Source organism: Dromiciops gliroides, chromosome 3 (assembly GCF_019393635.1).
Source record: "Dromiciops gliroides isolate mDroGli1 chromosome 3, mDroGli1.pri, whole genome shotgun sequence".
Lineage (NCBI taxonomy): Eukaryota > Metazoa > Chordata > Mammalia > Microbiotheria > Microbiotheriidae > Dromiciops > Dromiciops gliroides.
This window is the reverse complement of record NC_057863.1, coordinates 585293770-585321020: the sequence shown is the minus strand read 5'-3', so window position 1 is coordinate 585321020 and position 27251 is coordinate 585293770. Positions and strand designations below refer to the sequence as shown.

General features: G+C 40.0%; 3 protein-coding genes across 3 annotated transcripts; 1 reads left to right on the top strand and 2 right to left on the bottom strand.

Annotated features, from left to right (window-relative positions):
• Positions 1–1152: 1152 nt before the first annotated feature.
• On the bottom strand, positions 1153–2117 carry LOC122751092 (olfactory receptor 688). Its single transcript, XM_043998033.1, is given in 2 exon segments — positions 1153–1178; positions 1181–2117. Coding segments are annotated over 2 exon segments (963 nt in total).
• A 21540-nt stretch (positions 2118–23657) lies between these two features.
• LOC122750498 (TIMELESS-interacting protein-like) lies at positions 23658–24521 on the bottom strand. Its single transcript, XM_043997238.1, has one exon. It carries the CDS (start codon positions 24519–24521, stop codon positions 23658–23660), a length of 864 nt encoding a protein of 287 aa, XP_043853173.1.
• Positions 24522–25295: 774 nt separating this feature from the next.
• Positions 25296–26210, top strand: LOC122746437 (olfactory receptor 52A1-like). Its single transcript, XM_043992034.1, has one exon. The coding sequence runs from the start codon at positions 25296–25298 to the stop codon at positions 26208–26210; it is 915 nt and encodes a 304-aa protein (XP_043847969.1).
• The last annotated feature ends 1041 nt before the right edge of the window (positions 26211–27251 follow it).

Here is a 27251-nt window from a genome sequence, read left to right as displayed (position 1 = left end):
CTGAGGCCAGATTTGAATTCAGGTCTTCCTGGCTCCAGGCTGGGTGCTCCATCTGTTCTACCACCTAGTTACAATAACATAACACAGGACATAAGAAAATAACAAACCAATGCTATAATAGCAGGATGCAATAATGTTTTAGTTTGATTTGATTATATTTATCTCTCACTTTTCACTACCCCAAGCCCTCTTGTCCACTCATCTGAGAAGAAAGGAAGCAAAGGGGTGAAGGCCGGTTTAAAATGGAAAGTTTCTTCAGAGTGCTCAGAGGAAATGGGAAGAAAAATGCTGTAGGCTAGAATGCTTTTTGATTTTACCATGAGCAACTGCTAGATTCCCCTTATTTGGTCCTCATTGCATTCTTGGATCAGACTGCTTTCTGCTTCCTTCTTCCTTCTGGTACTGATACTTCCTCTCTGTTCTGATTTGGTCCATGGCACATATTCATCTGGGTTCTGCCTTCCTCTATGAATGGAGTCTTAGAAATAATTGTTTATGATCTTCATTCCTTTCTTTTTTTTTGGTGAGGCAATTGGGGTTAAGTGACTTGCCCAGGGTCACAGAGCTAGTTAGTGTCAAGTGTCTGAGGACAGATTTGAACTCAGGTCCTCCTGAATCCAGGGCCAGTGCTCTATCCACTGTGCCACCTATCTGCCCCGCCACCTAATCTAAAGAAAAAAAATATGTTGCTTTTTCTTATAGAATATAAGTCCTTTGAGGGCTATTGTATGTCCAGTGTCTAGCATAGAGTCTGGCACATAATGAATGTTGATTAATCTACTAATTAATTGTAAAATTCTATAAAGCTATCCAGCTTTATAGTGGAGAATCCAGGTTGAGCTTTCCTTTGCAAATATTCGAGGCTGTGCTTTTACAAAGATAGTTAGTAATAATAAACAGTATTTAGAGGGCTCCTTTCATAAACAGCATCCCTAAGGGCATCATTTGCATTGCCAGCCCTGTCAATCATCTCTAGTCACTAGCTAAACAAGTAGCAGGACTGGAAGAAAAGAGGAACAAATCATCTGACCCCTCATCTATTACACCCAACATCATTATCACTGTATCCCCTTATGTGTCTTGCAAAGAATCATTCACCATTTAGAACTCCCCCTGCCCCAGGCCTCAATGCAGGAGGTTCACAAGTGGGAGCTACTTCCTGGACATTTCCCCACCCACCCAAGTACTTTCTGGAAGCCCAGCCTGAGTTCCTGGGTTCTGAGAGCATATACCATAGGGTTGAGGGCTGGAGGGATGACATTATGCAATACATTGAGGAGCACAGGGATTAGGGGAAACTTTCTCCCTGCCAAGTGTGTGACAGACACCACAACAATAGCTGTGTAGAAGAAGAGGATGAGAATGAGGTGGGAGCTACATGTGCTGAGGGCCTTTGAAATGGCCTCAGTGGAATTCAGCTTTAGCACAGAGCGTAGGATCAGGACATAGGAGGAAAAGACCAGAGTCATATCACCTCCAATTATGACCCAAGCAAAGGCCAGCTGGTAAAATCTGTTTACTGTGATGTCATCACAGGCCAGGCTGATGACCCCCAAGTTAGAGCACAAACAATGTTCAATCTTATTTCCAGAGCAATAATGTCGCATTGCAGCCAGTACAGGCACTGGCATGACCCCTATGCCATTTCTGATGAACATAGACATTGTAGCTTTGAAGATGAAGGTGTCTGTGACAAGAGAAGGGTAGTAAAGAGGATGGCAAATGGCCATATACCTGTCAAAAGCCATGCAGAGGAAAATGCTTGACTCCATGGTCACAAACCAGTGAATTGCATATATCTGAGCAAAACACTCAGGGAGGCTGATGGCCTTGGCATTGAACCATAAGATGGCCAGGATCTTGGGCATTATGGTGGTGGCCAGACCTATATCCACTATAGAAAGAATGCCCAGGAACTTGTACATGGGTTTGTGCAAAGTCAGATCCTGCCATATAGTCATCAGGATGAGGAGATTGGCACTGAGGGCTAAAAGGTAGAGCAGCAGTAGGGGGAGAGAGAGCCAGTGCTGCCAATGGTGGATGCCTGGGAACCCCATCAGGATAAACTCAGAGATCTGGAGGTGGGAGCTGTTCAGGGTACTGGGGACAGGAATCATGGCTCAAGCTGTCTTTTTAATATCTGTCTGAGAGGGAAGGGTATACAAAAAAAAAATCTATGGCTGGAATATCAGATATGGTACCAGGACTGGAGGTGAAGGGCATATTGCTTTTTCCAAAGGATCCATTGGTTTATGTCTGTACATGATATTCACTTCTTCTCTGGACTCTGGAGGTAATCTAAATGAATGAAACAAAAATGAGCAGAAAAGTCTTTGTAGGAAAAATTAGAGCATGAACAAAGAGAAGACTGAAGAAATGTTTGTTATTGTCTCCCAAACCATGAAGGACATTTTTCTCAGCTGTGTTGACAAAATTTTCCTCCTTTAAAACTCTATTCAGTTGCCACCTACCCCAGGAAACCTTCCCTGAACAATATCTACCACCTAGCTACATGCTGGGGATAGCAATCTCTCCTTCAATTATTTTTTCTAGTATTTGGCGTAACTCTTTTCACTCATCAAACTCTCCCTTGTATCAAGAAGCTATCCAGATCTTTGTCTTTTCTCCTATTGGGTTGCAAGGTCTTTGATAACAGGTGCTATGTCTTATTTCATTTCTGCATAATCAGTACCAAATATAATGCCTTTCACATAACTGGGGCTTCATATATATGAATATATATGTATAGATGTATATATACTTTAATTGAATCTGGAGAGATATGATAGTGAGATATATGGAAGAGTCCACTAAGTCTGGAAAGAATAAAAACCTGTAGTAGTATCCTAAAAGAAAAAAAAAAGGTGGTAGTCTCTGCTCCTGGAAGCTTTAGACCTTCATTTGCTAGAAGATAGGGGGCTGCTCCCAGTGATTTTTCTAGATATCTCATGGCTTGGGGGTTCTTATATATCTATAGAAATCTATGATTCTAGAACAGAAGTTTACATTTTTTTTTTGTTTCATAGACCACACTGATAGCTTGGTAAAGCCTATGGATACCTTCTTAGAATATATTTTTTTAACAATCATGATAGAAGGAAAAGAGAAATTTCAGTTAGTGAAAACAAAGATATATTTTTTCACATCCAAATTTCCAAACCCCCAAAATCTGTCTTGGGGGTCTTTGGTCCTTTAGGTCAAGAAATACACATTCTAGAAACTTTGAGTTACTACCAGCAATATCTCTCTGCCTAAGAATCTTGCCACTTTTTTCAAAATGGTCACAGAGATGAATGGCATTCCATCTCCATGGCCCCTTTCCCCCTATGTTTGAAGAGTTTTGGAGGTAAGAGAATAAAGATATAGCTTAAGGGGAGGTGAGAAAGCTGAAGAAGTTAAGGATTTAGAAGGAAATACAGAGAGACAGACACACAAAATAGTAAGAAAATCTTTTCTAAGTCCCCAACTTTCTAGGAGTTACTTACTGTGAAAAGGTGTAGGATTGTCCTCTCACACAAAGGAATAGTCATCAATATCCAGACTTTACTTTTATGATTAAGCTTGTTGGGTATGGATTTTAAAGAATGGATGAAGGAAATCTTTCCTTAAGTCCTGGGAAATGAACTGTTGCTACCAACTAGAGTTCAATTAAGTAGAGACAGGCTGGCTCCAAACTGATGCTGCCTGATTCTCTGAGGAATTTCTTCCAAGTGCCTCGAGTTTCTATTTCACACTTTATTTAACAGCTCAGAGATACTGTCATTGTGTCTGGTTACTTTTCTATTACATCTTGAACTCTCCAGGGAAACACATGCTATCAGCACCATGGACAGAACAAACACTAATGGAATATCTTTCATGAAGGAGGAAAATGTGGGGTATCATTTGAGGTACAGGGGAGGATAGTGGGTACAAAGTTTTGATGTCCTTTTCCTCAAGGAACTGCCAGTCAAATATAGGAATGACAAGAAACAAATAACTCAGACACACAATGTGACATGTTAAGTACATTAGAGAATGACAGAATAATGTACAATGTGAAACCTGTTATTAACAAATGGGGAGGTCGGGGAAAGCTTTCTGGAGGAAGAAGAATCTGATTTGGTTTTAAAATTTGCTTCTTGGTGTGTAAACAGTTTTCAGTTGTGTCTGACTCTTCGTGACCCCATTTGGAGTTTTCTTGACAAAGATACTGCACTGGATTGCCATTTTCTTCTGTAGCTCATTTTACAGATGGGGAATTGAGGCAAACAGGGTGAAGTGACTTGCCCAGGGTCACACAGCTAGTAAGTATCTGAGGCTGGATTTGAACTCATGAAGATGAATCTTCCTGATTCCAAGCCCAGTGCTCTATCACCAAGCTCATTCTAAAGGATGGATGAGAATTCAATAGATGAAGAAGAGATTCCAGGTATAGGGAACAGTGTAATCCAAGCCAAGGTCCAGAAAACAAACATGCATTTATTAAGTGTAATAAGTTGAGGAAAATGAGGCTGTAGGCAGATTGTGAAGAACTTTAATTGCTAGAGAAGCTCATATTTGATCGTAGAGGCAACAGAGAGCCACTAGAGCTTCTTGAACAGGGGAGTGACATAGTCAGTCCTGTGTTTTAGTCATGCCATTTTGGCAGCTGTGTGGAGAATGAGTTTGCAAAAGAGGAGGCTGGGGACAGTGGGTCGAATTAGAGGTTATTGCAGTAGCCCAGAAGTGTGGTGATGAGGACCTGAACTAGAGTGGTTGTGGTGTGAATGGAGAGAGAAAGGAACAGATGTGTAGAGATGTGTAGATAGAATTGACAAGATCTAGAAAATTCTTGAGTGTGTGTGTGTGTGTGTGTGTGTGTGTGTGTGTGTGTGTATAGTACAGGATGACCCTGTAGTTTCAAACCTAGGTGACTAAAAGGATGATGGTACAGTATGACAGAAATGTGCAAATTTAGAAGAGGGGTGCATTTTTGGGGAATATACACAATGAGCTTGAGATTTCTAAGAGGTACTCAGCTGGAAATGTCCAACAAGCAGTCATAGTCTAGTTTAGCTGAAGCAAAAGCTGTAACGCCACTTCAAGCAATCTAAGTAGCATTTCTGGTTCCTCCCACTTAATCTTTGGCACTACACTTTTAGTAGTTGCCAGTGTGGGTCACTGGCATGTGCCATCTATAGTAAAACATTTCGCAAATGTCCCAACATTTCCTTTTCAAGTTCAGATAGATAATCATCCCTTTTATCCCTCATCCAGGGAATGATTTCATCAAACATCATCACAAGATGACTCTATTTCATTCCTTTTTTTTTCCTTTAGTGAGACAATTGGGGTTGGGTGACTTGCCCAGGGTCACACAGCTAGTAAGTGTTAACTGTCTGAGGCCGGATTTGAACTCAGGTACTCCTGACTCCAGGGCCAGTGCTCTATCCATTGCGCCACCTAGCTGCCCCCTACAAGATGACTCTCACAATTATTCCTAAATAATCCCCACCAATAGTTCGGGAAAGAACCTTTCATTAAAAGGCTCCTAGCAATTAAGAAAAGTGAGATGTGAAAAGTTTGTTTTCTAGCTTTTCAACAAACCTTGGAAAGATTAGATCCATATGAACAGTCAAAACAACTTGAGTTTCCATTCTCAGAATGAGCTCATTTGTCAGTTGATATGCCTAGGGAACCTGAGCTTGGGTTCCTATGTTTTTACAAACAGTTTCTAAACTATATGGACAACTCTCAGAATCCCTGAATTTGAGAAGCAGAAGGTAAAAGGGACCTTGCAGTTATCTACTATAACCAATCAGATTAACTATACCTAGAACACTGTCTTCTCATACTTGTACTTAAATGTCCAAGGCCATTAAATGCCCTTTGTGCCCTGCCATCCAAAGTCCAAAAAGACTTTGTCATATGTCTTTTTTTGAGGGCAGTGAGGGTTAAGTGACTTGCTCAGGATCACACAGCTAGTAAGTGTCAAGTATCTGGGGCTAGCTTTGAACTCAGGTCTTCCTGAATCCATGACTAGTGCTTTATCCACTGCACCACCTAGCTGCCCCCTGTCATATGTCTTCATGAAATCAAAGTATACTTTGTGTCTAGCATTTTTAGTACCTCTCATAAAAATCAGAAATTATATAGGTTTGTCTGGCATGACTTAGAATTGTAGAATCTTCAAACTGGGAGGACTTCAGGCACCATCTAGTCCAACCCATGGCTAAACATGAAGACCTTCTACACAATCTCTGACAAATGTTCATACTGCTTCTGTATTAAATCCTCAGTGACAATCTGGAGGGATCTTATTTCCCTTTTGGAGACCTCCATTAGGAAGTTTTTCATTTCATTGCATCAAAGCTTAGCTCTCTAAAATTAGTTTTGTGTTCTGGGGTCTAGCAAAATAGGTGAATTACTATTGGTGCTATTTGAGAAATTATGGAGAGTAGAAGCAATGATGTAGACCTGGAAATTGGAAAATTACCTGATTTTTTTTTTTAGTGAGGCAATTGTGGTTAAGTGACTTGCCCAGGGTCACACAGCTAGTAAGTGTTAAGTGTCTGAGGCCGGATTTGAACTCAGGTACTCCTGACTTCAGGGCCAGTGCTCTATTCACTGTGCCACCTAGCTGCCCCTCCCTCCTGATTTTTAAGAGGAAAAATTATAAAACTCATGTTGAACTCTGGGGAGAACTGAGAAACTGCCTTCTCATTTTGTTTAATTTTGTTTGCAAAATGGGGAAATAGGGATGATTCAAAGAAGATTTACTCATGCTTTCCCTTCCATTTCCCCCAATACCAGGGTCATAATGTTTGATGGTTTAGGAATATGGTCAATTGGCTGGTGTCCATTTTCATTCAATGGGTATTTCTCTAGTATCTACTACATGCTTGGCCCTGAGTGAAAATATCAGAAGTATTAATTCAGTTAATAAACTGCATTTCTTACATTCCTTCTATGTTCCAGGGACTGTGCTAAGCCTCAAATCATATCCCTATTCTCAAGAAATTTACAACCTTGCTGCCAGTGGAAAAATCCATTTTCTCTTCATGGAGGAATGGTATTGTGAGGGCCAAAATTTGATATACAGAGTATTATTTTGGTGACTTGCCTTAATATTGGGGTCCTGGAAATATGAAGGAACTTTTAGGTTTATCTTCCCCTCTGAATTGCCCTTTTTAGGTATTTCTCCCAGGTCAATAAGAAAAGGGGCCTCTTAGCTTTAGTTCACAAAAGGATCAGATTTTATTACTTGGGAATGAAACAACAAAGGTGAAACTAATAAAAATCCAAGATAAGGAAATTGGAAAATAGAAATACAGATATTCTTACCTCTAAACTTAATCCAGACTCTTTCCAATCTAGGTAGTTCAAAGGAATTTAGGGTTTTCTGTAATTAACTCATCAAACCGGAAAGTTTACTGGTGCTGACAAGAGACAGCAGTCGCCTGAGACAGAGCACAAACATGCACACCACCACCACAAGGGCCCAAGCTGAAAAACCGAAAGCGAGCTCGAGTTCTGGAAGTAGCCCTCCTCCCTTCTGGGAGCACTCAATATCCCCTCCCCCAAAAGGGGAGGTCCTTCAAAAGCTGTCTTCCTAACCTTGGGATGGGCCAGGTGTGGCCCCTCCCAAATGAGTTAGCTAAAAATGGGAATATTAATCTTTACCACAAATAATTTTTACCACAGTATGAAGATTAAGGGAGCTATAATCCTTTGTAGCATTGGGTATAGGCTTTACTCTCAATGTCTAATTTTAAAGTTAGATGACTCAGGACTTTGCAAAGAGCCTTGGAATGTCTGAATTCCTTCCAGTTAGGGTTGAAGGGAAGAGAGTATGAGCACAATTCTCAGGTTGGGGGAAAACCTCTCAAGGATGCAAGGCAAACTATAATTTGCCCCCAAATCAATTGCCAATTGCAGATCTAACAAAAGAAGTCTATGTGTGTGTGTGTGTGTGGGGGGGGGAGATGAATGTTTTCAGACTGAACTATCGAATTTTACAGATTTTAAATCGTCTATCACAGTTGATAAACACATAATGTTGGTAATACTGTGTACAATGTTCTTCTGTTTCTGCTCATCTCACTCATCATCAGTCCACGCAAGACTCTCCAGGTTTCTCTGAACTCCTCCTGTTCATTGTTTCTTACAGCACAATAGAATTCCATTACATTCATATACCACAACTTGTCCAGCCATTCCCCAATTGATGGGCATCCCCATAACTTCCAATTCCTTGCCATAACCTAAAGAATAGCTATAAATATCTTTGTACATGTGGGTCCTTCTCCCCTTTCCATGATCTCTTTGGGGAAAAGACCTAGCAGTGGTATTGCTGGGTCAAAGGGTATGCACAGCTTTATAGCCCTTTGGGCATAGTTCCAAATTGCTCTCCAGAATGGTTGGATCAGTTCACAGCTTCACCAACAATGCATTAGTGTTCCAATTTTTCCACAGCTTCTCCAACATTTATTATTTTCCTTTTTTTGTCGTATTAGCCAATCTGATAGGTGTCAGGTGGCACCTCAGAGTTGTTTTAATTTGCATTTCTCTACTCAATAGTGATTTAGAGCATTTTTTAAAAATATGGCCATAGATAGCTTTGATTTCTTCATCAGAAAACTGCCTGTTCATATCCTTTGACCATTTCTCAATTGGGAATGACTTGCATTCTTATAAATTTGATTTAGTTCCTGATATACTTTAGAAATTAGGCCTTTATCAGAAGTACTGGCTATAAAATTTGTTTCCCAGATTTCTGCCTCCCTTCTAATTTTGGATGCATTGCTTCTGTTTGTACAAAACCTTTTTAATTTAATGTAATCAAAATCATCCATTTTTCATTTCATAATATTCTCTATCTCTTGTTTGGTCATAAACTGTTCAGTATATTCCTTTCTATTCCCATTAAATTTACTCCAGAGATCTATCATATTTAACTTTTCAAGAATTGTATTCATTTCCTTAACTTCTTTATTGCTTATTTTTTTGTTAGATTCATCCAGTTCTGAGAGGGGAAGTTTAAGGTCCCCCACCAGGATAGTTTTATTATCTATTTCCTCCTGTAACTCATTCAACTTGTCCTTCAAAAATTTAGATGCTATACCATTTGGTGCATATTTGTTGTTTTGATATGACTTCATTGTCTATGGTACCTTTCAGCTAGAAATAGTTTCCTTCTTTATCTCTTTTACCTAGATCTATTTTTGCTTTTACTTTGTCTGAAATCAAGATTGCTCCCCTTTCTTTCTTTGCTTCAGCTGAAGTATAATAGATTCTGTTCTAGCCCCTTATGTGTACCCTGTGTGTATCTCTCTGATTCAAATGTGTTTCTTGTAAACAACATATTGTAGGATTTGGGTTTTTAATCCATTTTGCTATCCTGCTCTGTTTAATTGGTAAGTTCATCCCAATCATATTTATAGTTATGATAACTGTTTCTCTCCATGCTATTTTCACCTATTTATTGCCCCCCCTCTTACCCCCACCCTTTCTCTCCTCACAAGTGTTTTACTTATGATCACAATTTTCTCCAATATCCCCTCCTCTGTATCAGTCCCCCCTTCCCCTTCTATTATCCCCTTCCCCTTTTAAACTTCTTTGTAGGGTAAAATAGATTTCTATATCCAACCGAATGTATTTGTTATTCTGTCTTTGAGCCAACTTTGATGAGAGTAAGGTTTAATCTTTGCCCCCTATCTTTCCCTCCATTACTATAGTTCTTTCATGCCTCTTTGTGTGTGTGTGTGGGACAATTCACCCCATTCAATTTCCCCCCTTTTCCTTCCATATGCAATTTCTTTCTTACCCTTGTATTTTGCTTTTTGGGGTGTTGTCCCATCAATGTCACCTTCTAATCACACCCTCTGTCTATATATATATATATATGTATATATATATATATATATATATATACTCCTAATTATTCTTGTAATAAAGTTAAGACTTACAGATATTATTTTGTCATATAGAAATATGAACAGCTTAACCTTATTGAATTTCTTACAGTTTTTCTTTTCTTTCTTTTCTTACCTTTTTGTCTTTCTCTTGAGTCTTGTACTTGGAGGTCAAATTTTTATTCAACTCTGGCATTTTAATCAGAAATGCTTGAAAGTCCCCTGTTTCATTAAATGTCCTTTTTTCCCCCTGAAAGAATACATTCAGTTTTATTGTCTTCCTCTATGTTTATGCCTTGATTTTCTCTATCACTGTAATAACTGTTAATAGTGAAGATTTTTTTGTTTTTGTCTTATTTTTGTGCCTTAATGTTTTTATGAGAGAGTTGGGATCTATTTCTATACTGTCCCAAGTTTTTGTTCTGAGACTCTGGGTCTTGTTGTCTTGTGGTGGCTTTCACTGGGCTTCAGGGCTTAGCTGCTTGCTTTCTTTGTAGATTAAGCTTCCCTTCTGATTAGTATTGGGGAAGGAGTTAGTACTTCCTTTGGCCTCCCTTGGGTATTGGTTTGGCCTTCTCCAAGGGTGATATCCTTGTGCTGGGTTGCAAAAGTTAACAAAGTCTTTCTGGTGGCTGGCCCTGGAGGAGAGATCTTATTTTTGGTCAGCCTCAGGGGTGCTGCCTTGCTGCTGGGTTGCTCTGTTAGTAGGGCCTCTCTGTTGGTAGGACCTGGAGGAGTAATTTTGTTTCCAATCTGCTCAAGTGTATGGGTCTTGCGGCTGGGTTGCTATGGTAACCTGAGGCCTCTCTGCTAGAAGTCTTTGGAAGGGTAATTTTGTTGCAATCTGCTGAAGGTTGGAGCCCCGTAATGATAATTTGCACCTGAAAGAGTCTCTGCCGGGAGGTCACAGGGTGTGAGAACCAGGGTGCCACCCCCTGCTAAGAAAGAGATTGTGAGAACCAGGGAGCTGCCCCCTGACAAGAAGCATGTGACTAGCATCCCAGAAGTTGCCTGGTGTCCAGAAGTTGCCTCTAATCATAGAACTGCCTGTAAGTCACGTCAATCAATGCTACCAGCCAATTAGCTTGGAGCTGTGTGTGGGGAACACTCCTTTTCCGGTCCTCAGGAAGCTTCCACTCAAAAGGACTGAGAAACTGTCTATTTTCATTCGGGAACAAGCGAGTGGTGGCAGGGGCAGGCAGAGTAAACAGATCTCCTAACTTTCAGAACTTCACATGTTCTCTTTGGAAGCATGTATAGCTAGGTGAAGGCGTCTCTCTCTCTCTCTCTCTCATTGCTAACACCTAATATACCTTAATAAATGCTTAAAGGCCTAAATTGTTGCCGAATTTATCAGTAAACTTAGCTAGTTCTTCTCCCCACACACACACTGGGGGGGGGCAGATAAGGCAGTCTTGGGTGGGGCTTCACTACTGGTAAGCAGTGGGGTCAAAGCCTCCCTGGTGGTCTCTGATAGCTGGGGGGAGGCTGGTGAGGGTCCCTGCTATGCTGCCCAGACTGTTCACCTGCCCAGGGAGCTGTTGGTTTGCAGGTGGGTGGAGCCTCACTGGTGATTTGCTCCAGGCTCAGAGCCCTGCTTCAGGCCCCTTTCTGTGAGCTCAGAAGCTGTGGTGGCTGGTGCTGCTCCTGGACCTCACTTCCCTCCCTCCCAGGTAAGACAGATCTTTCTTGCTGGGCTGATAGGCTGCTTCCCTGCTCCTGGAATGATTCAGAGACAGTTTTATATTGGTTTGAAGGGGAAATTTGGGAGAGCTCCAGAGGGTTGCTTCCTCATTTGATCGTCTCGGCACAAGAAGTCTTGGGGTTTTCTTGGCAAAGATACTGGACTAGTTTGCCATTTTCTTCTACAAAATATTTATAAGCCAATTAGCACAGTGCCTGGTAGATAGCTATTGTTTAGTTATTTTACTTGTGTCTAACCTTTTATGACCCCATTTGGGGCTTTCTTGGCAAAGGTACTGGAGTGATCTGCCATTTCTTCTCCAGTTTATTTTACAGATGAGGAACTGAGGCAAATAGGATTAACTGACTTGCCCAGGGCCACACAACTAGTAAGCGTGTGAGGCTGGATTTGAACACAGGAAGATGAGTCTTTCTGTTTCCAAGCCCAGTGTGCTAGCTGCTCTGCCATCTAACTAAAAGGGAAAAGGGAGGGAAAATGTTCAGGGTCTCCAGAATTATGTCAATAAATAGAAAATAGAAACCAAAGGTCAAGAACAGTGTTCCCTTTATCTCACATGGAACCAGCAGTGAGATTTCTATACCATCCCCCCCCTTTCAAATAGCCAAGGTTTACCATGTGATAGATAGCCTAAGGATAGAGGAGTGGTTGGGCATTAAGTAGAAATCACATAATTCTGTACTTTTTCACTTTGAACTCAGACTATGACCATTGAAATCCTATCTCAATGAGTGACAAGAGGAAGTTAGTGACTGAGGAACACTTAAACCTCCAATAATCATGTAAGAAGCTTTAGGAATTGTTCTAGGTTCACTCCCCAGGCAAATAGCTTTCTTTCTTGCTTGTCTCCTCAACTGTTGAGCCTGAACTTCAGTATATTCCTATGACTAGAGATCCAAAATGGTCTAAACTGGGAATTTAGCAGTTTATTTCAGTCCCTCTTCCAGTGTATTCCCAAGAGAGGTTAGGAGTTTCTAGGCTGGGAGAGAAGTCAGCCTGGTTTCTAGGGATTTTCCTTTGTTGTATTGGATAAAAGGTCATGAAGCCTCTGATGGAATGCTACCAATGGAGGAGAAGCCACCACCTCTCAAGGCAGCCCATTCTACCTGTGAACAGTCATAACCATTAGGAAGTTTTCCCTCACATTAAGTCAAATCTTAACTCTTCCATCCATTTCCCCTGATTCTGCCCTCTCTTGCCTAACAGAGCAAGTCTAATTCCTCTTGCCATATGATAGACTTTAAAGTAATTGCAGATTGTTGTCATTTATCCCTTGAATCTTTTCTTCTTCAGACTAAGCACCCACAGTTCCTTCAACCTATTCTCATACGACATGGACAGAAGACCTTTCAGAATCCCATTTGCTATCCTTTTCAACATTCTTCATCTTATCAATATCATTCCTAAATGGTGGCTCCCAGAACCGAATACAAAAAAACCCACACATGATTGGATCATGGTAGACTACATAGGGACTATCGATCTCTGTATTCTAGGAAGACCCGCCTCTCCTAATGTAGTCCTTTTTGCTTCTGGATGCTGACAATTTTTCTGCTTATCCAATGTTGCTCCTAATCAAAACTGTTGGTATTCAAAATGTGAGCTTTTGCTTCACAGAGTTTGAGATTGTTATTCAATTTTCCAAATGTAATTTTGGTTGTTTTCTTCATATTGGATGCAGCTCATACCTAGTGTGCAAGTATAGTTAATTGAGAAACAACATGGCAGGTCTTTCTACTTTTTTGTTTGTTTTTTTTCCCTCTTGTTCATATCTGTGACTGATTCAGAGTAAGTAGCTCCTGAAGTAGAGATGCTTTTCTCTGATGTGGGTTGGCAATTCATCTGTAATTTATAATCTTAGAAAGCTGCCTCAGGGAATTATTAAGTGACTTTCCCAGGGTCACACAGCTAGTATTTTATCTCTTCCTTTTAAGGAATGTATATAGAGCATACATTTAATGTCCCCTAACATATAAGCAAGTACATTATATTCAACTATTACTAGATACATTAAATTAAGTATTACTACAATTTAATTATATACAAGCATATCTTAACCAAAATCTTAGGGGGCAGCTAGGTGGTGCAGTGGATAAAGCACTGGCCCTGGATTCAGGGGACCTGAGTTCAAATACGACATCAGATACTTGATACTTACTAGCTGTGAGATCATGGGCAAGTCACTTAACCCTCATTGCCCTGGAAAAAAAAATCTTAGGAATTCTTGTTGGGCTTCTGTCCAATCTGCATTTATCTTTGAGATTTTGCTTAAAGATGTTTTCAAGTCATTGTTTCTTCTGTGTTTTTGTCTTGAGCTTCCCTGTCACCATAACAACTCTTTATAATTGGGTTCTTTTTTTGCTCGCTCATTCTTCCAGCTTACTTTTTGACTTTGGACCTTATGTTAGTATTGAACTCTGCTTATTTCTGCAAGGGAGGAGTCTGACTTAAATTTCTGTTGCTTTCACAGCTCAATTTGGAAGCCTGCAAAGTTTCAGTATTTCCAAAGTGGCATGATGCAGGTAAAAGTCTGTTAACTGCCCTCCTTGTCTGAACTCCACAAGTTTCTGACCCAGATTTGTGTGTTTTGGCTTGTGTGCAGTTGAGTTTAAGTAGGGTGTTTATAGACTGTTAACCTACTATGAGTGACTGAACTGCTGGCTCCCCTTCACTCTCCCCTTCAGTATTGGTCTTCTGCAGGCTTAATTGTTGGGCTAGAAATGGTAAAATGTCTCAATTTTTAAAAGAGAAAAAGTATGGATTCTTCAAATTATAGGTTTATGAATGTGTTATTGATTCTGGGCATAATTTTCCATTGAATTCATTTGTTCTCTTTCCTCCCAAACCATGGGCAGTAGGGAGCCTAGAGAAACTGGCATCTTTTACTATTTTTACTTTGAACAACAGAAATGATGTGGGGGTGGCTTTGATTGATCAGATTGATTGTGAGGTGTCCCAAAGAATTACAAGACTAAGTGACTCAGCTTTCCAAGTTTTATTGCAATACTGTGAGTGACCAAAAGGATGTCACCAGGGAGGTGTCTTGAATAGGAGGAAGAAAAATAATTATATTTCTAGTGAGAAAAAGTAAATTATCTCATTATCTTAAATTTTCTCCTTGTGAGAAGTTCATGGGACTTCCTGTGGTCCTAAGACAACGTCTGAGGTGGGTACCTTTTTCCCTGGAGTTGTTTTTGGGGTTTACGTGTCATAAAGTGAACCTAAGGACACATTTGGTCCTTTCTGTGCATGACCATAAAGACATTCTTAATCTTGTCAAACCCAATGGGTCTCTGTGTTTATGATATCTCTTTACTTAGACCTAGTTTCTAGGTATCCTGTCATCTAGGAATATTAATGGCTATTAATGGTTAATGGTCCCTAGTTACTGTCTCTGTTGATGATGAGGGTTGATAGGGATAAATCTTCTTGATTACTGTAAGAACACAAACCTTAGTTTCTCTGTTAACCCTTTTAGGTACTATTGGTAAGGACTCAAGCCGTAATTTATCTTTTAACCCCTTTTAGCTACAATTGATAGGTTATCTATTAACCCCTTTCAGCTTCTTCCATCAGAATAGGGCTGAATCAATGAAGATTTTACTCATGTTACTTTTCCCTGCTCCTCCATGTCAAGACCATAATGCTTGATCTTTCAGGAACATGGTCAAATGTTTGGGATCCATTTTCATTCAATGCGTATTTGTCAAGTGTTTACTACATGCCCAGTTCTGAGTTAGGTATTTTAAAGGAATCAGAAGAAGTATTAAGTCAATGAGAGAACTAGCATTTTTAAAAAATAAAAAAGTATTTTATTATTTTCTAGTTACATGTAAAGATAGTTTTCAAAATTTGTTTTTATAAGATTTCTAGTTCCAAATTTTTCTTGCTCCCTCCTGAGAGGGACATAGGGATATGACCCTCCACTGAGATGGAAAGTGCCCCCCCCCTTTGGCCTAGTGATCTGATCTCAAAGTCTTAAAGCCCCTTAGAGCCCCCTATTTCTCTCTCTCTGTTTTTTCTCTAGAGAGAGGCAATAATGGGAAGCTACTATCCCCTTTTCTAAATATAGGCATATCAACTTAAAAATTGCTTCATAGAGTCTGCACCCAGACATTATGTAGACATGATACATTGTTGCAGAAACAGAAAATTTTACAAAATAATCTAACAACCCAGAAGAGACTTATCGCTGAACATTCTAGGAGAATGATTTATTGCTGAACCCAATTACCGCAATTTGCTCAAATTAGATGTTTGTAAAGAGTATAAAAACTGCTTGGTTTCCTAATCCCAGTGTGTCACACCTCCTGGTTGTCCCAGTGAGTGTGGTGCACCTTTCTTTTGAAAGAAATAAAATCAATGCTTTGGCCTCCTTTCTCCTCGAGTCTCTATTACAGGGGTCAGTGGGTGTACTTCCCATCCCACTCCCTCCCTCCCTCCCCCCTCCCTAAGATAGAAAGCAATCTGATATAGGTTATATATGTACATTAACATTAAACACATTTTTGCATTAGTTATGTTGTGAAAGAAGAATCAGAACAGAGAACTAGCATTTCTTAAGTGCATACTATGTACCAGGCATTGTGTTAAGCCCTGGTTGAAATTCACATCCTCAAGGAGTTTATAATCTTGCTGCAAAGGGGAAAATTCAAATTGTCTACATGGGGGGGATAGTATGGATATAAATGGAGGCCTATACCTTGGCAACACTAGGTGGAAGTATGCTTCCTTTCAATGCTGCATAGATAGGTGGCTTAGAGTTTTACATAGTGCCATGAGATATATGAATTCCTTCTAGGTAGAGCTAATGGCAAGAGAGTATGGGGATAATCCTTAGATTGTCAGAAAACCTATGGGAATGCAAGGCAAAATATCATCTGCACCAATCAGTCACCAATTGGAGACCTAACCTTAGAAGGAGGGAGTGTCTGCTTTCAAATATTAGATCTTATGTACCTGAAATGAGGTAGGTAGGTGATTCAATGGATAGAACTCTGGTCCAGAAGTCAGGAAGACCTTTTGTTCAAATCCAGACTCAGATACTTCTAGCTATGTGACCATGGGTAAGTCACTTAACCAGTTTGCCTTAATTCCCTGGAGAAGGAAATGGCAAAACCACTCCAGTAGCTTTGATAGGAACACCACATTAACAGTATTGGAGTGTTATGTATGGTCCATGGGGTCATGAAAAGTTGAACATGACTGAATGACTCACCGACAATCTACTTTAAAGTTTTCTTTGGTGTTGCCTCAGAGGATTGATTTTTATACTGGAGGTTTTCCACATGAATAGAATCAGAGATGCAGATAAAACAAATAGGTATCAACTTTCTGTACAATCCCTTCAGTTGCCTAATCATGCTGTAAAGGTGATCTAGTGATTCTTAAAGGTTCAAAATCTCTACCAGCAGAACATAAACTGGAAAGGCTTCAAGTACGATTTCAGTATGTTTGTTATAAGGCCCAGACTATATGAAATAAAGATAGTTACTAGATAATTCATTTTTTTAAAATTTTGGCTACAGCAACTCAGGAAGACCACTCACTAGGGCATGGAAAAATTAAGACTTGCACTATTAGAGAGAGTATCTACAGGAATAATGTCATGTATCCTTAAAGTATTGAATAAATGCTTATTGAATGAATGAAATCATGAAAGTTACCAGGACACCACTTTTACTACATGAATGTGTAGTTCAAATCTCTGCATGTAGAGATTGTAAATGAGAGGAGAGAAATCCTCAGCTACCTTAGGTGAATGTTTGAACCAGAGTCAGCATTATGAAGAATTAAAGGGACTTTATGAGAAAAGAAAAAAGAGGAAAAATATTCAGTATCTCTGGAGTCCTGACAATAAAAAGAAGATAAAATGCCGGGTTCAGGGCCAGTAGTTACTTTGTCTTACATGATTATTGATGTGAGGATTCTATACATTCAACCATCCCTACTTAGACAGCTAAGGCTGACTGTGGAATGGTTGGGGATTGAACAGATGCCAGCCATGGAATTATATAGTCTTTCACTTTGGACTCAAACTGAGTGAGTGTTGAAATCCTATCTCAATGAATGATAAGAGGAAGTTAGTAATGGAGGAATGTTTAAAACTCCAAAAATCATGTGGGGAGTATAAGCAACTGCTTTTGGTTCCCTTCTATAAGCAAACATCTTTCTTGCTCACTTTCTCAACAGTTTCAATCCTGGACTGTCCAGCTTAAACCCAGGCTTCAGCAATCTCTTATGACTAAGACCCAAATGGCTTAACCTGGGCATTTGGGATTAATTCCAGTCACTGCTCCAGTGTGTTCCCAAGAGAGGTAAGGAGAGAGAATCAGTCCTGGCTTATAGGGAATCACCTTTAATCCCCATGGAGTGCTGGGAGGCACTTTATTAGCTAGTTTGCCACCCACTTTTCCATACTTGGTCCCCCATGCTCATTCATCCACCCACCCTCAACCATCATGCCCCACTGAATCCTGATATCCGTTGAATTGTTAACTTTCCACAGCATCAATAATTACACCCTCAGTCTTCCAAACCATGACCACTTGTCCAGCTTCAGTTAAAGACACACAAATCCACCTTCACATCCACTGTCTAACCCTTGACTTATTGGTACTTCCTCTCTCCATTCCTCAATTAGGCCCTACACTCACCTTCTAATATCTGATTATTCACTTTCCAACTCTTACTGAATCCTTCTACTCACTCACTATTCTTTTCTGAATTCTTTATACCCACACAGTTCAACTACCAACCTTACTCCTGTCCTCACCCAGTCCAACCCAAGCCTTCTTTACTCATCTACTTTCTTTCCCTGAGCTTCCCAGCACCAATTAGTCCATTGAATGCTTCACATGGATTGTCCACATTTACGTGCTTATCCTGTTATCCTTCCCTGAAGCTACACAGACTTAGCTTCATTTCCTTCATTTCTCTCTCCTCCTCCTTACCATGAAGTGTCCTCTGTCCTCTGCTTGTATTTGATGTGGATAATGGTGAGTGTACAAGGGAACTTTTTGACAATTTTTGGGCCATATCTTAATAAGCAGCAGGAGACAAAGAAGAGATAAATTTGAAGAAGATAAAGGTCAATATTATTCAGAAGGATTTGTAGGGTAGATATTTACAAGAGATGGAGATGGGGGTGGGTCAGAAAGGCTGGTAGGAATGGGCTTTCTATGTGGATTTGGGGCCAGATTGTATTGAAATAATCTTTTCAGTACACAATATCCTAGGATCACTTTTGAGTATGAAGGTGACTCTCAAATCATCCTATTTCTGGAGAATCATAGAATGTTAGAGATCAAATAAAGGAGGGACTTTGGAGATGTTCCAGCTAAACTCTTTCATTTTTCTGAATGAGTAAACTGAGCACCAGAGAGATGAAGTGGCTTTCTCAAACATGCAAAAAATAAATGCAACCTAGGAAAAGTTGTTCTGGTGAATGTTTGACAATTAGCTCTCCCCACAAAAATATGCACAACACACTTTAAAGTTTAATATGCATTATCAACAGTTTCTCCATCACTTCCTTAAGTCTAGATATCAACAAAATAGTAAATCAACCTGTGATTTGTGGAATTTTCCTCTTTCCAAGGTATAATTTCTTATACTGAAAGTTTAACAACCAGCTCTCCCAAGGCTCAAATGAACCATTTCTAACACATCACTGAACCTGAGTTTCCAAAATCCCATTTCAGGTTCCTAGGACTTGGTCATCAATCTACCTTTTTTCTGTTACTAGTCCCATCTCTTATCTCTTTATGGAATGGGATAATCTTCAAAATTCTCTACTTTCCTTCTCCCATGAAGCAAACAGAGCCCTTTGGGACTATTTCAGATTTTACTCTAAATAACTACAAGGAAATAAGTAGGGAAGCAAAAGTAATCCAAAGAATGTTAGAAAATTAGAAAACTATAGACTTATTAAGAGTCTCAATCAAAACTTTCTTCAAGATGACTGTGATTTTGAATATTTGATATAACAATAGTTAACATTTATGTACTGTTTTAAAGATTTGTAAAGCATTATATAAGTATTTGATCATTTGATCGGTACAACAGACCTGCTATGTATTCGCTTAGTATTCCATTTTTTAGACAAGGAAATTGAGGCTGAGAGAAATCAAGTAACTTGCCCAGGATCACAGGCCTGGTACAAATTCTGAGACAAGACTTGAATGCAGGTATGCCTTGACTGCAAATCTGGTATTTTTTTATGCCATTTAATATGGTTTGGTGGATAAAATGTTGGACTTGGAGTCAGGAAGATCTAACTCCATGTACATCTTGCCACTGATTTACTTGCTGTCTGACTCTGGGTAAATCATTTAACCTCTCTCAGCCTCAGTTTCCTTAATTTCAAAATGAAGAGTTTGGATATGATGACTTCTCAGATTCTTTCAGATTTAAACTCTATGATCATATGAACCAATTAGGCATTCAAAATAGCTAATACAGTCAGGATGTATTGAGAGACATAGTGCTCAAGACTATAGAGGGGATGGATCATTTGTGGCCTGCCCGAGTCACTTCACATCTGGAGGGTTTTTTTTGTTTAATTCTGGAAACTAAAGTTTCAAAAGGCCATGGATAAGTGGAGATTGTTCAGAGGAGGGCTGCAATGATGATGGACTCATATAGCCTTGAATTCATATTGTACATAGATTGAATGATGTAACTGTGAATATTTAGCCTGGAAAAGAGAAGATATATGGGGGAGGTAATAGTTATTTTCAAGTATTCGAAGGGCTGTCATGTGGAAGTCAATAAGTCAGTGAGCATTTATTAAGCACCTACTATTTGCCATGCACTGTGGTAGTTATATAAAGTCAGAAACAGTCCCTCTTTTCAAGGAGCTAAAAAAATCTATTGGAGAAAGCAACATGTAAATAACTATGTACAACAAGATTTATTCATATACATACACACATGCATGTATATTAGGTATGCCTTCTGCTTGCTCTTTGAGGGTAGAACCAGGAGCAATGGGTTGAAGTTATATGACAAGTTTTGACTTGATGTCAAGGAAAAACTTCCTAACAATTAGTGCAGTCCAAAAGTAGGTTCCCTGAGGAAGTTCTTAATTCCCTCTCATAGGAGGTCTTCAAATATCATGGATGACCAGCTGTTATGTGATGTTGTAGAGAAGATGTGTTTTTAGGTATCTGTGGGGCCAACTGATATTCTGTGAATCTACGAATGGACTTAAGGCTCAGCCTACTCTTACTTAGTTCCTTGCTTCTTTCTTGTTTTGACGTTCTGAAAGAATGCTGGCCAATCTCTCTATATCTCAACCTTTTTTTTTTTTTTGCAGGGCATTGGGGGTTAAGTGACTTGTTCAGAGTCACACAGCTAGTAAGTGTCAAGCATCTGAAGTCACATTTGAACTCAGGTCTTTCTGAATCCGGGGCCGTACTTTATGTACTGCACCACGTAGCTGCCCCCACATCTCATCCTTTCAAACAGGAAATGTTTATCCTAGGGGTTTCCATTGCCTTCTTTTGTGTCAGAACCCAGAGGATAAGAGAATGGGACATAGTAGTGCTACTGTTTGGGTTTTGAGTATGCACAGGACTCAGATGAAATTTATCTATGTCTACAGAACACTTTTTATCTTAATATTTCCCTCTTTAAAAAGGAAGCAATTTTATTTCATTTTCTAAAAAAATTGGCTAAAATGTATGGGGGAAGACTATCCAGGGTCCCAAGTTCGTGATAAGTAACCGAATTTTTGGATCATTTATTCCTCAGTCTAGTTAACCAGATGTAGTCCATCCTTTAGCCTCCAAGAAAGATGGTAGTCTTGTCTCAATTCAGCCAGAGGGGAATCTGGGCTCAAGGAAACTTATTTGCCCTGCAATCTCTCTCATGTGTTCATCTTGTTCTTCCTTTTACATTACTTATATTTGTACTGCTACAGGTGAATCCATTCCCTGATTGGAAACATCAGCTGAGGCTTGTTCTTTTTTTCCTTATACAGGGATCCTGGACTTGAGGAGATGTTACCCAATAATTCACTACCTCACCTGTGGAGCTGACATCTTGGTCCTCTGGGCTCAGGGTGTCAGGGCTATGGATGCTTTTAGGGCCCTTTCTCCTTGTGGGTAGAACAAGAAGGAATGGGCTGAAATTGTAGCAATATATATTGGAGTGAGGTAAAAAGTGCTTCTTCATAGTAAGGGGATTGGGATAGTGTATGATCCTTCACCTCCTTCTTCTTCCCTGCCCAAAGCTGCAGGCATCAACTGCTCTGACATGAATTGAGTTTTGAACTAGATCAGATAGGGGTGGGAGAAGATGGGAGCAAAGTGGCTGGGGAAGGAAAATCTTCCTTTTTTTGTGGGAAGTGTATGATTTCATATGTATTTGCATGTGATTATATCAGTATACATGTCTGTGTGCTTCCTTGTGTGTGTCTGTATGTAGGTGTTTGTGCGTATGTATGTGTTGCTATATGTATCTCTGTCCACATTGTATGCAAATGAATGATGTCTGTATGTCCTTGGATGGTCAAAAGAGGAAGAGGACATATATCAGTGTGTTGTGGGTTCTCTATGAAGAAGGGGGATCTCTTTGATGAAGGACAAATGAAGGTGGGTAGGACTGCTGTTGTGTTTGGAAGAGGCCCCATTGGAGGTGAACAGTGTCCAACTTGAAAACCCAGGGGCCATGGATAACATTCTCTAAAGGCAGATTTAATAAGGACAAAAAGGCTGCCCTGACCCCTAATATCTCCCTAAATCCTGTTGTATGAAGTTCCACTTTGGACAACCACTTTGGTCAATGTCTCCCATGAGGCATTGATCATCCAGCATTTATTAAGAAGTGCTTACTATGGGGGCAGCTAGGTGGTGAAGTGGATAGAGCACTGGCTCTGGATTCAGGAGGATGTGAGTTGAAATCTGGCCTCAGACACTTGATACTTACTAGGTGTGTGACCCTGGCTAAGTCACTTAACTTTCATTGCCCTGCCCCCCCCCCCAAAGGAAGTGCTTACTATGTATGAGATGCTGTTTTAAGTGCTGGAGTTAGAAAACCAAGAAAACAAGATAGTGCCTACTCTCAGCAAACCTGTTTTCTAATTGGGGAGAAAACACATAAAGGAAAAATTAGAAAATGGGTTGGGGATGCTGAAGACTGGATGCCAGGGGGAAGGGAGCAATGAGAGTATCATCTAGTCGGGCCTGGGCGGAGTCATCCTCGGGGTAGAAAGAGGGACAATTTATAGTTGCACCAGACTGAAGAGCGAGTTGTAAAGGAAGTGAGCAGTGTTGCTGGACCTTCTGATGATAAGGAAAGTGCTTCATCATTGTAATTGAATGCACCAGCACAAAGCAGTTAGCCTTACTAGAGCAGATTAGATCCCACAGGTATAGATAGTCTTTGTAAGGAGCATGTCAATGATTGAATTAAAAAATAGGAGTTTGGATGTAGGTTAGAGGACCCCTGAAGCAATTAATTGTCAGTGTAATTTTCTTTTATTCTTTTTTTTTTTTTTTTTAGTGAAGCAATTGGGGTTAAGTGACTTGCCCAAGATTACTACACAGCTAGTAAGTGTTAAGTGTCTGAGGCTGCATTTGAACTCAGGTACTCCCGACTCCAGGGCTGGTGCTCTATCCACTGCACCACCTAGCTGCCCCCTTTTATTCTTTTTTTTTTAATATTTTAAAATATTAAGCACTTTTTATTAAAACATAGGACCCTTAAATTGTATACTAGCAGCAGAAGAAGTTACCTAATTGTCAAAAGATCTGTTTGTATAAAAAGATAAGTGGAAGCAGCTATGGCAGCTATGACAATTTAGGCTAATAGAAATAAATAAATGGGACAAATATAAACAAGTGGGGCAGATCTTTTCAAAAGCTTCTAATAAGGTTAACAACTTAAATGTTTTCAGCCACTGTGGAAAAAAATGCAACAAATCTCTACTTGTTAAATTGGAGGAAAAGCATCTATTTAAGACTATTTTTTAGTCTTAACTGAGGCTAATCCATATTACTGAATGAGGCAACCCACAGTTGGCACTTAAGTGCTCTTAAACACAAAGATGTGTTGTCTAGTCATTGTTCCATATTTTAAATGGCTTCATCTACTCCTGAGTTTTGTAAGTCATCATCTCTATTTGAAGTACTGGCAGCACTGTCTGAGATTTCTAGATTTTCTTCATTTAATTCACGTAAGTTCTCTTCTTGAGCTTCATTTGTACTATCCTTTTCAGATGCCTGTGTCCTGGGCACGATGACTGAAAAATCATTTTCTTGGGACTGACTGCTATTTAACAGTTTTGCCTGTCTCCTTTCCAAAGCTAGTTGTTTGTTCTTCTCAATTCTTTGCTGTTGTTCCTCTGTTAAACTTATGTTTGACTGAGAAGCAAATATTTCTCTATCAACTGGATTTGCAAACAAGGAATCGAAGTCTGTGGTACTTGCATCTAGTCCGGTACCTTCTGCCTTATCACCATCATTACTAATAAAATCCTCATGTATAATAGGAAGATCAAGTCGAATTCGTTTTAAACAGGTCTGAACTTCTTTCTTATTTCCCAAATGTTCTACTCTACCAATAAAATCCTCAAATTGTAGTTTAGGAAATAACCTGTGTGACCAATGCTCCATGTGTCTGATTAATGTCTTCAAATCTTCAGGCTCATGGCCTTTACCTTTGAATTTTACTTTATCAAACACATGTCTTAATGCTGGAAGTCCTCTTTCTGAAATTAATCTCTGAGCATCTAATTTTGGCAAATTCCTTTTTACAGTTTTCTTTATAACCACAGGCAAATCTCCCATCTGATCCTTCCTTATATCTGTGATGGGCTCATTTTCTCCAACATCATCCCTTTCTGGAGAGGCTGGAGGTGGAAAAGGTTGAAAAGCTTCATCTTCTACCGCCTCATAATCAGGAAGGTCCAAGAAATTGTTCTCCTCTGGTTCCATCATTCCTGCATCGCCTGCCCGCTCAGCCCTCACCGAGGATCAGCAAGACCGCCACCAGATACAGAAAGCCGACTACCCCCCCTTTTATTCTTAAAAAATCTATTTAACAAATATTTATTAATGTCTACTATGTGTAAGGTACTGTACTACTTACAATCAATAATGTCCCTATCTTCCAGCTGCTTACATACTGTTGGAGGGGCATATGAGGATGTATGTGGATACAGTATGTAACATTTCCCCTCTTTTGTTTTGTTTTGTTTTTTGGTGAGGCAACTGGGGTTAAGTGGCTTGCCTAGGGTCACACAGCTAGTAAGTGTTAAGTGTCTGAGGCCAGATTTGAACTCAGGTCCTCCTGACTTCAGGGCTGGTGCTCTATCCACTGCGCCACCTAGCTGCCCCACATTTCCCCTCTTTTGAGAATGCATCTCAGGAATAATAGTAAAATAAATTGGAGACTAGAATCCAGACATTTATTTTATCCATAGTTTTAAAAATCACACCTAACATGTAAAACAAAGTGCCCTTGTTCAGAGATGCTGAATAAATTTTTGAGAATTTTCTTTCCTTTTCAATAAAGGGCACTCTTTGTAGGGTGCCCTAAGTATTGTATTTGTCTTTTAGAGCCTTGAATCTCCCATAACTTAACCTTATGTGCCACTATATCTCTCAGTGATAGACTTTTGAATGGATTCCCCTATTCTTCTATCCTATGACCCCCTTTCCTTCCTTTCTACTTAATTCTTTGGTTCTTGCTCTACAGGTGACATGTACAACATGAAAGACTCCAATGTCACCTTTGTCAGCCCTCTATACTTCACCCTATTGGGAGTCCCTGGTTTGGAGTCTGTGCAGCACTGGATGGGGATTCCATTTTGCATCATGATCCTCCCTGATCTTCTGGGGAACTGTACCATCTTGTCTGTCATCTGGAAGGACCCATCACTCCACCAACCCATGTACCTTCTCCTGGCTATGTTGGCCGTCAATGACCTTGGAATTTTCCCTGTCTTGTTCCCTAAAACCTTGGCCATCCTCTGGTTCAACATCAAAGAGATTGAATTCAATGTTTGTCTGACCCAAATGTTCTTCGTGCATGCCCTGGTAGGGTTTGAAACTGGGATCCTGGTAGCCATGGCATTGGATCATTATGTAGCTATATGCTGCCCCCTGAGGTATACAGCTATCCTGACCCCACAAGTTCTGCTGGGGATTGCAGTGACAATAGTTATGAGGGCTGTGCTTCTCATCTCCTTCTGTCCTATCCTTATCAAACTGAGACTAACATCTTTCCACTCCACCGCGGTAGCTCATTCTTACTGTGAGCACATGGCTGTAGTGAAACTGGCTATAGGGGACACTCAAGTCAACAAGTTCTATGGTTTGGCTGTTATCCTGAGTTTGTGTTGGTGTGATATCTCCTTCATCTCTACTTCCTACATTCTGATCTTCAGGGCTGTCCTGAGGTTGCCTGGGAAGGAGGCCCGGGTCAAAGCAGTCAACACCTGCACAGCCCATATCACCATTATTATACTCAGCTATTCACTGGCTCTCTTCTCCTTCCTGGCTCACCAATATGGCCACCATGTAGCTCCCTATGTCCATATTCTGCTAGCCAAGATCTATCTCTTAGTACCCCCTGTGGTGAACCCCATTGTCTATGGAGTGAAGACTAAGGAGATCCGCATTTGAGTGATCACCATGTTCTCCCTTCAGAAGCAAATGTCTAAATCCTGACTCAATTGTATGGCAGGAATTAGCCCATGCACTTGATAGACATTTGATTTTTGTTCCTGGAAAACTTTCTGTGCCTGTTTCTAGGAACAAGTATCTAAATTATATGGATTCTGAATGATATTCTGAAAGGCCAATGCAAAGCACAACTCTTCATTTCATAATGCTGGGTTTATGTAGTTAGAAATACTATGACCACCTGCTTAGTATAAGGATACAAAAATACTTATGAATTTTTGCAAAGGGTCTGGAGTTTAGAATTAGAAAGTTTTCAAATCAAGAACCTTGGGGACACTAGAAATAAATTTCCCCAAAAGGGGAAGGCCCCCAAACTAACATGGCAGTGGAGTGGTGATAAATGAGGCGGAGGGAAGGGTGATTAAGATCTTAGAGCAGCATCTTTCTAAAGAATCAATAGGAAGTATCCATAAGAAGAGAAACTCTGAGACAAGATGCTTGGTTTGAGTCTATCCATGAGTGAATCCATTAGATTAGACAATAGTATATATGAGAGGATAATGAATGAGATGTATATAATGTATATAATGATGATAGTGCTCACTTCTGTCCTGAGCTTATTGGGGTGGGGTAAGTGAAAGAAAAGGAATAAAAATGATAATCTTGATCCTGAGATTTTGGCTCAAAGTCCTACCATTCCCCACTCTCCTTCCCACCTCCCCAGAAGAACCCAGCAATGACATGCAAACCAGGTCTGTTAATAGAGACATTTCTTAGTAAAATCCAAATAGGGGAGCCTTGTGCTTCTTGTAGATATTGAGGTTACTGATCCTTCAGAATATTTCGTGCTTTGTTTTTGGTCTTTATGATAGCCCAATATATCTCTGTGGATTTTGACTTGGTCCAAATTGGGTGTAAGGTTTATGCTGCTTCCTAGCCCAAACAAATTGTCTGCTAGAATCAGAATCAAGTGCTGAAAGCCGAAAGGCCCAGCTTGGAGCTTCTTCTCTCAAGAGTAATAGCTGAGGGCTGCTAGGTGGC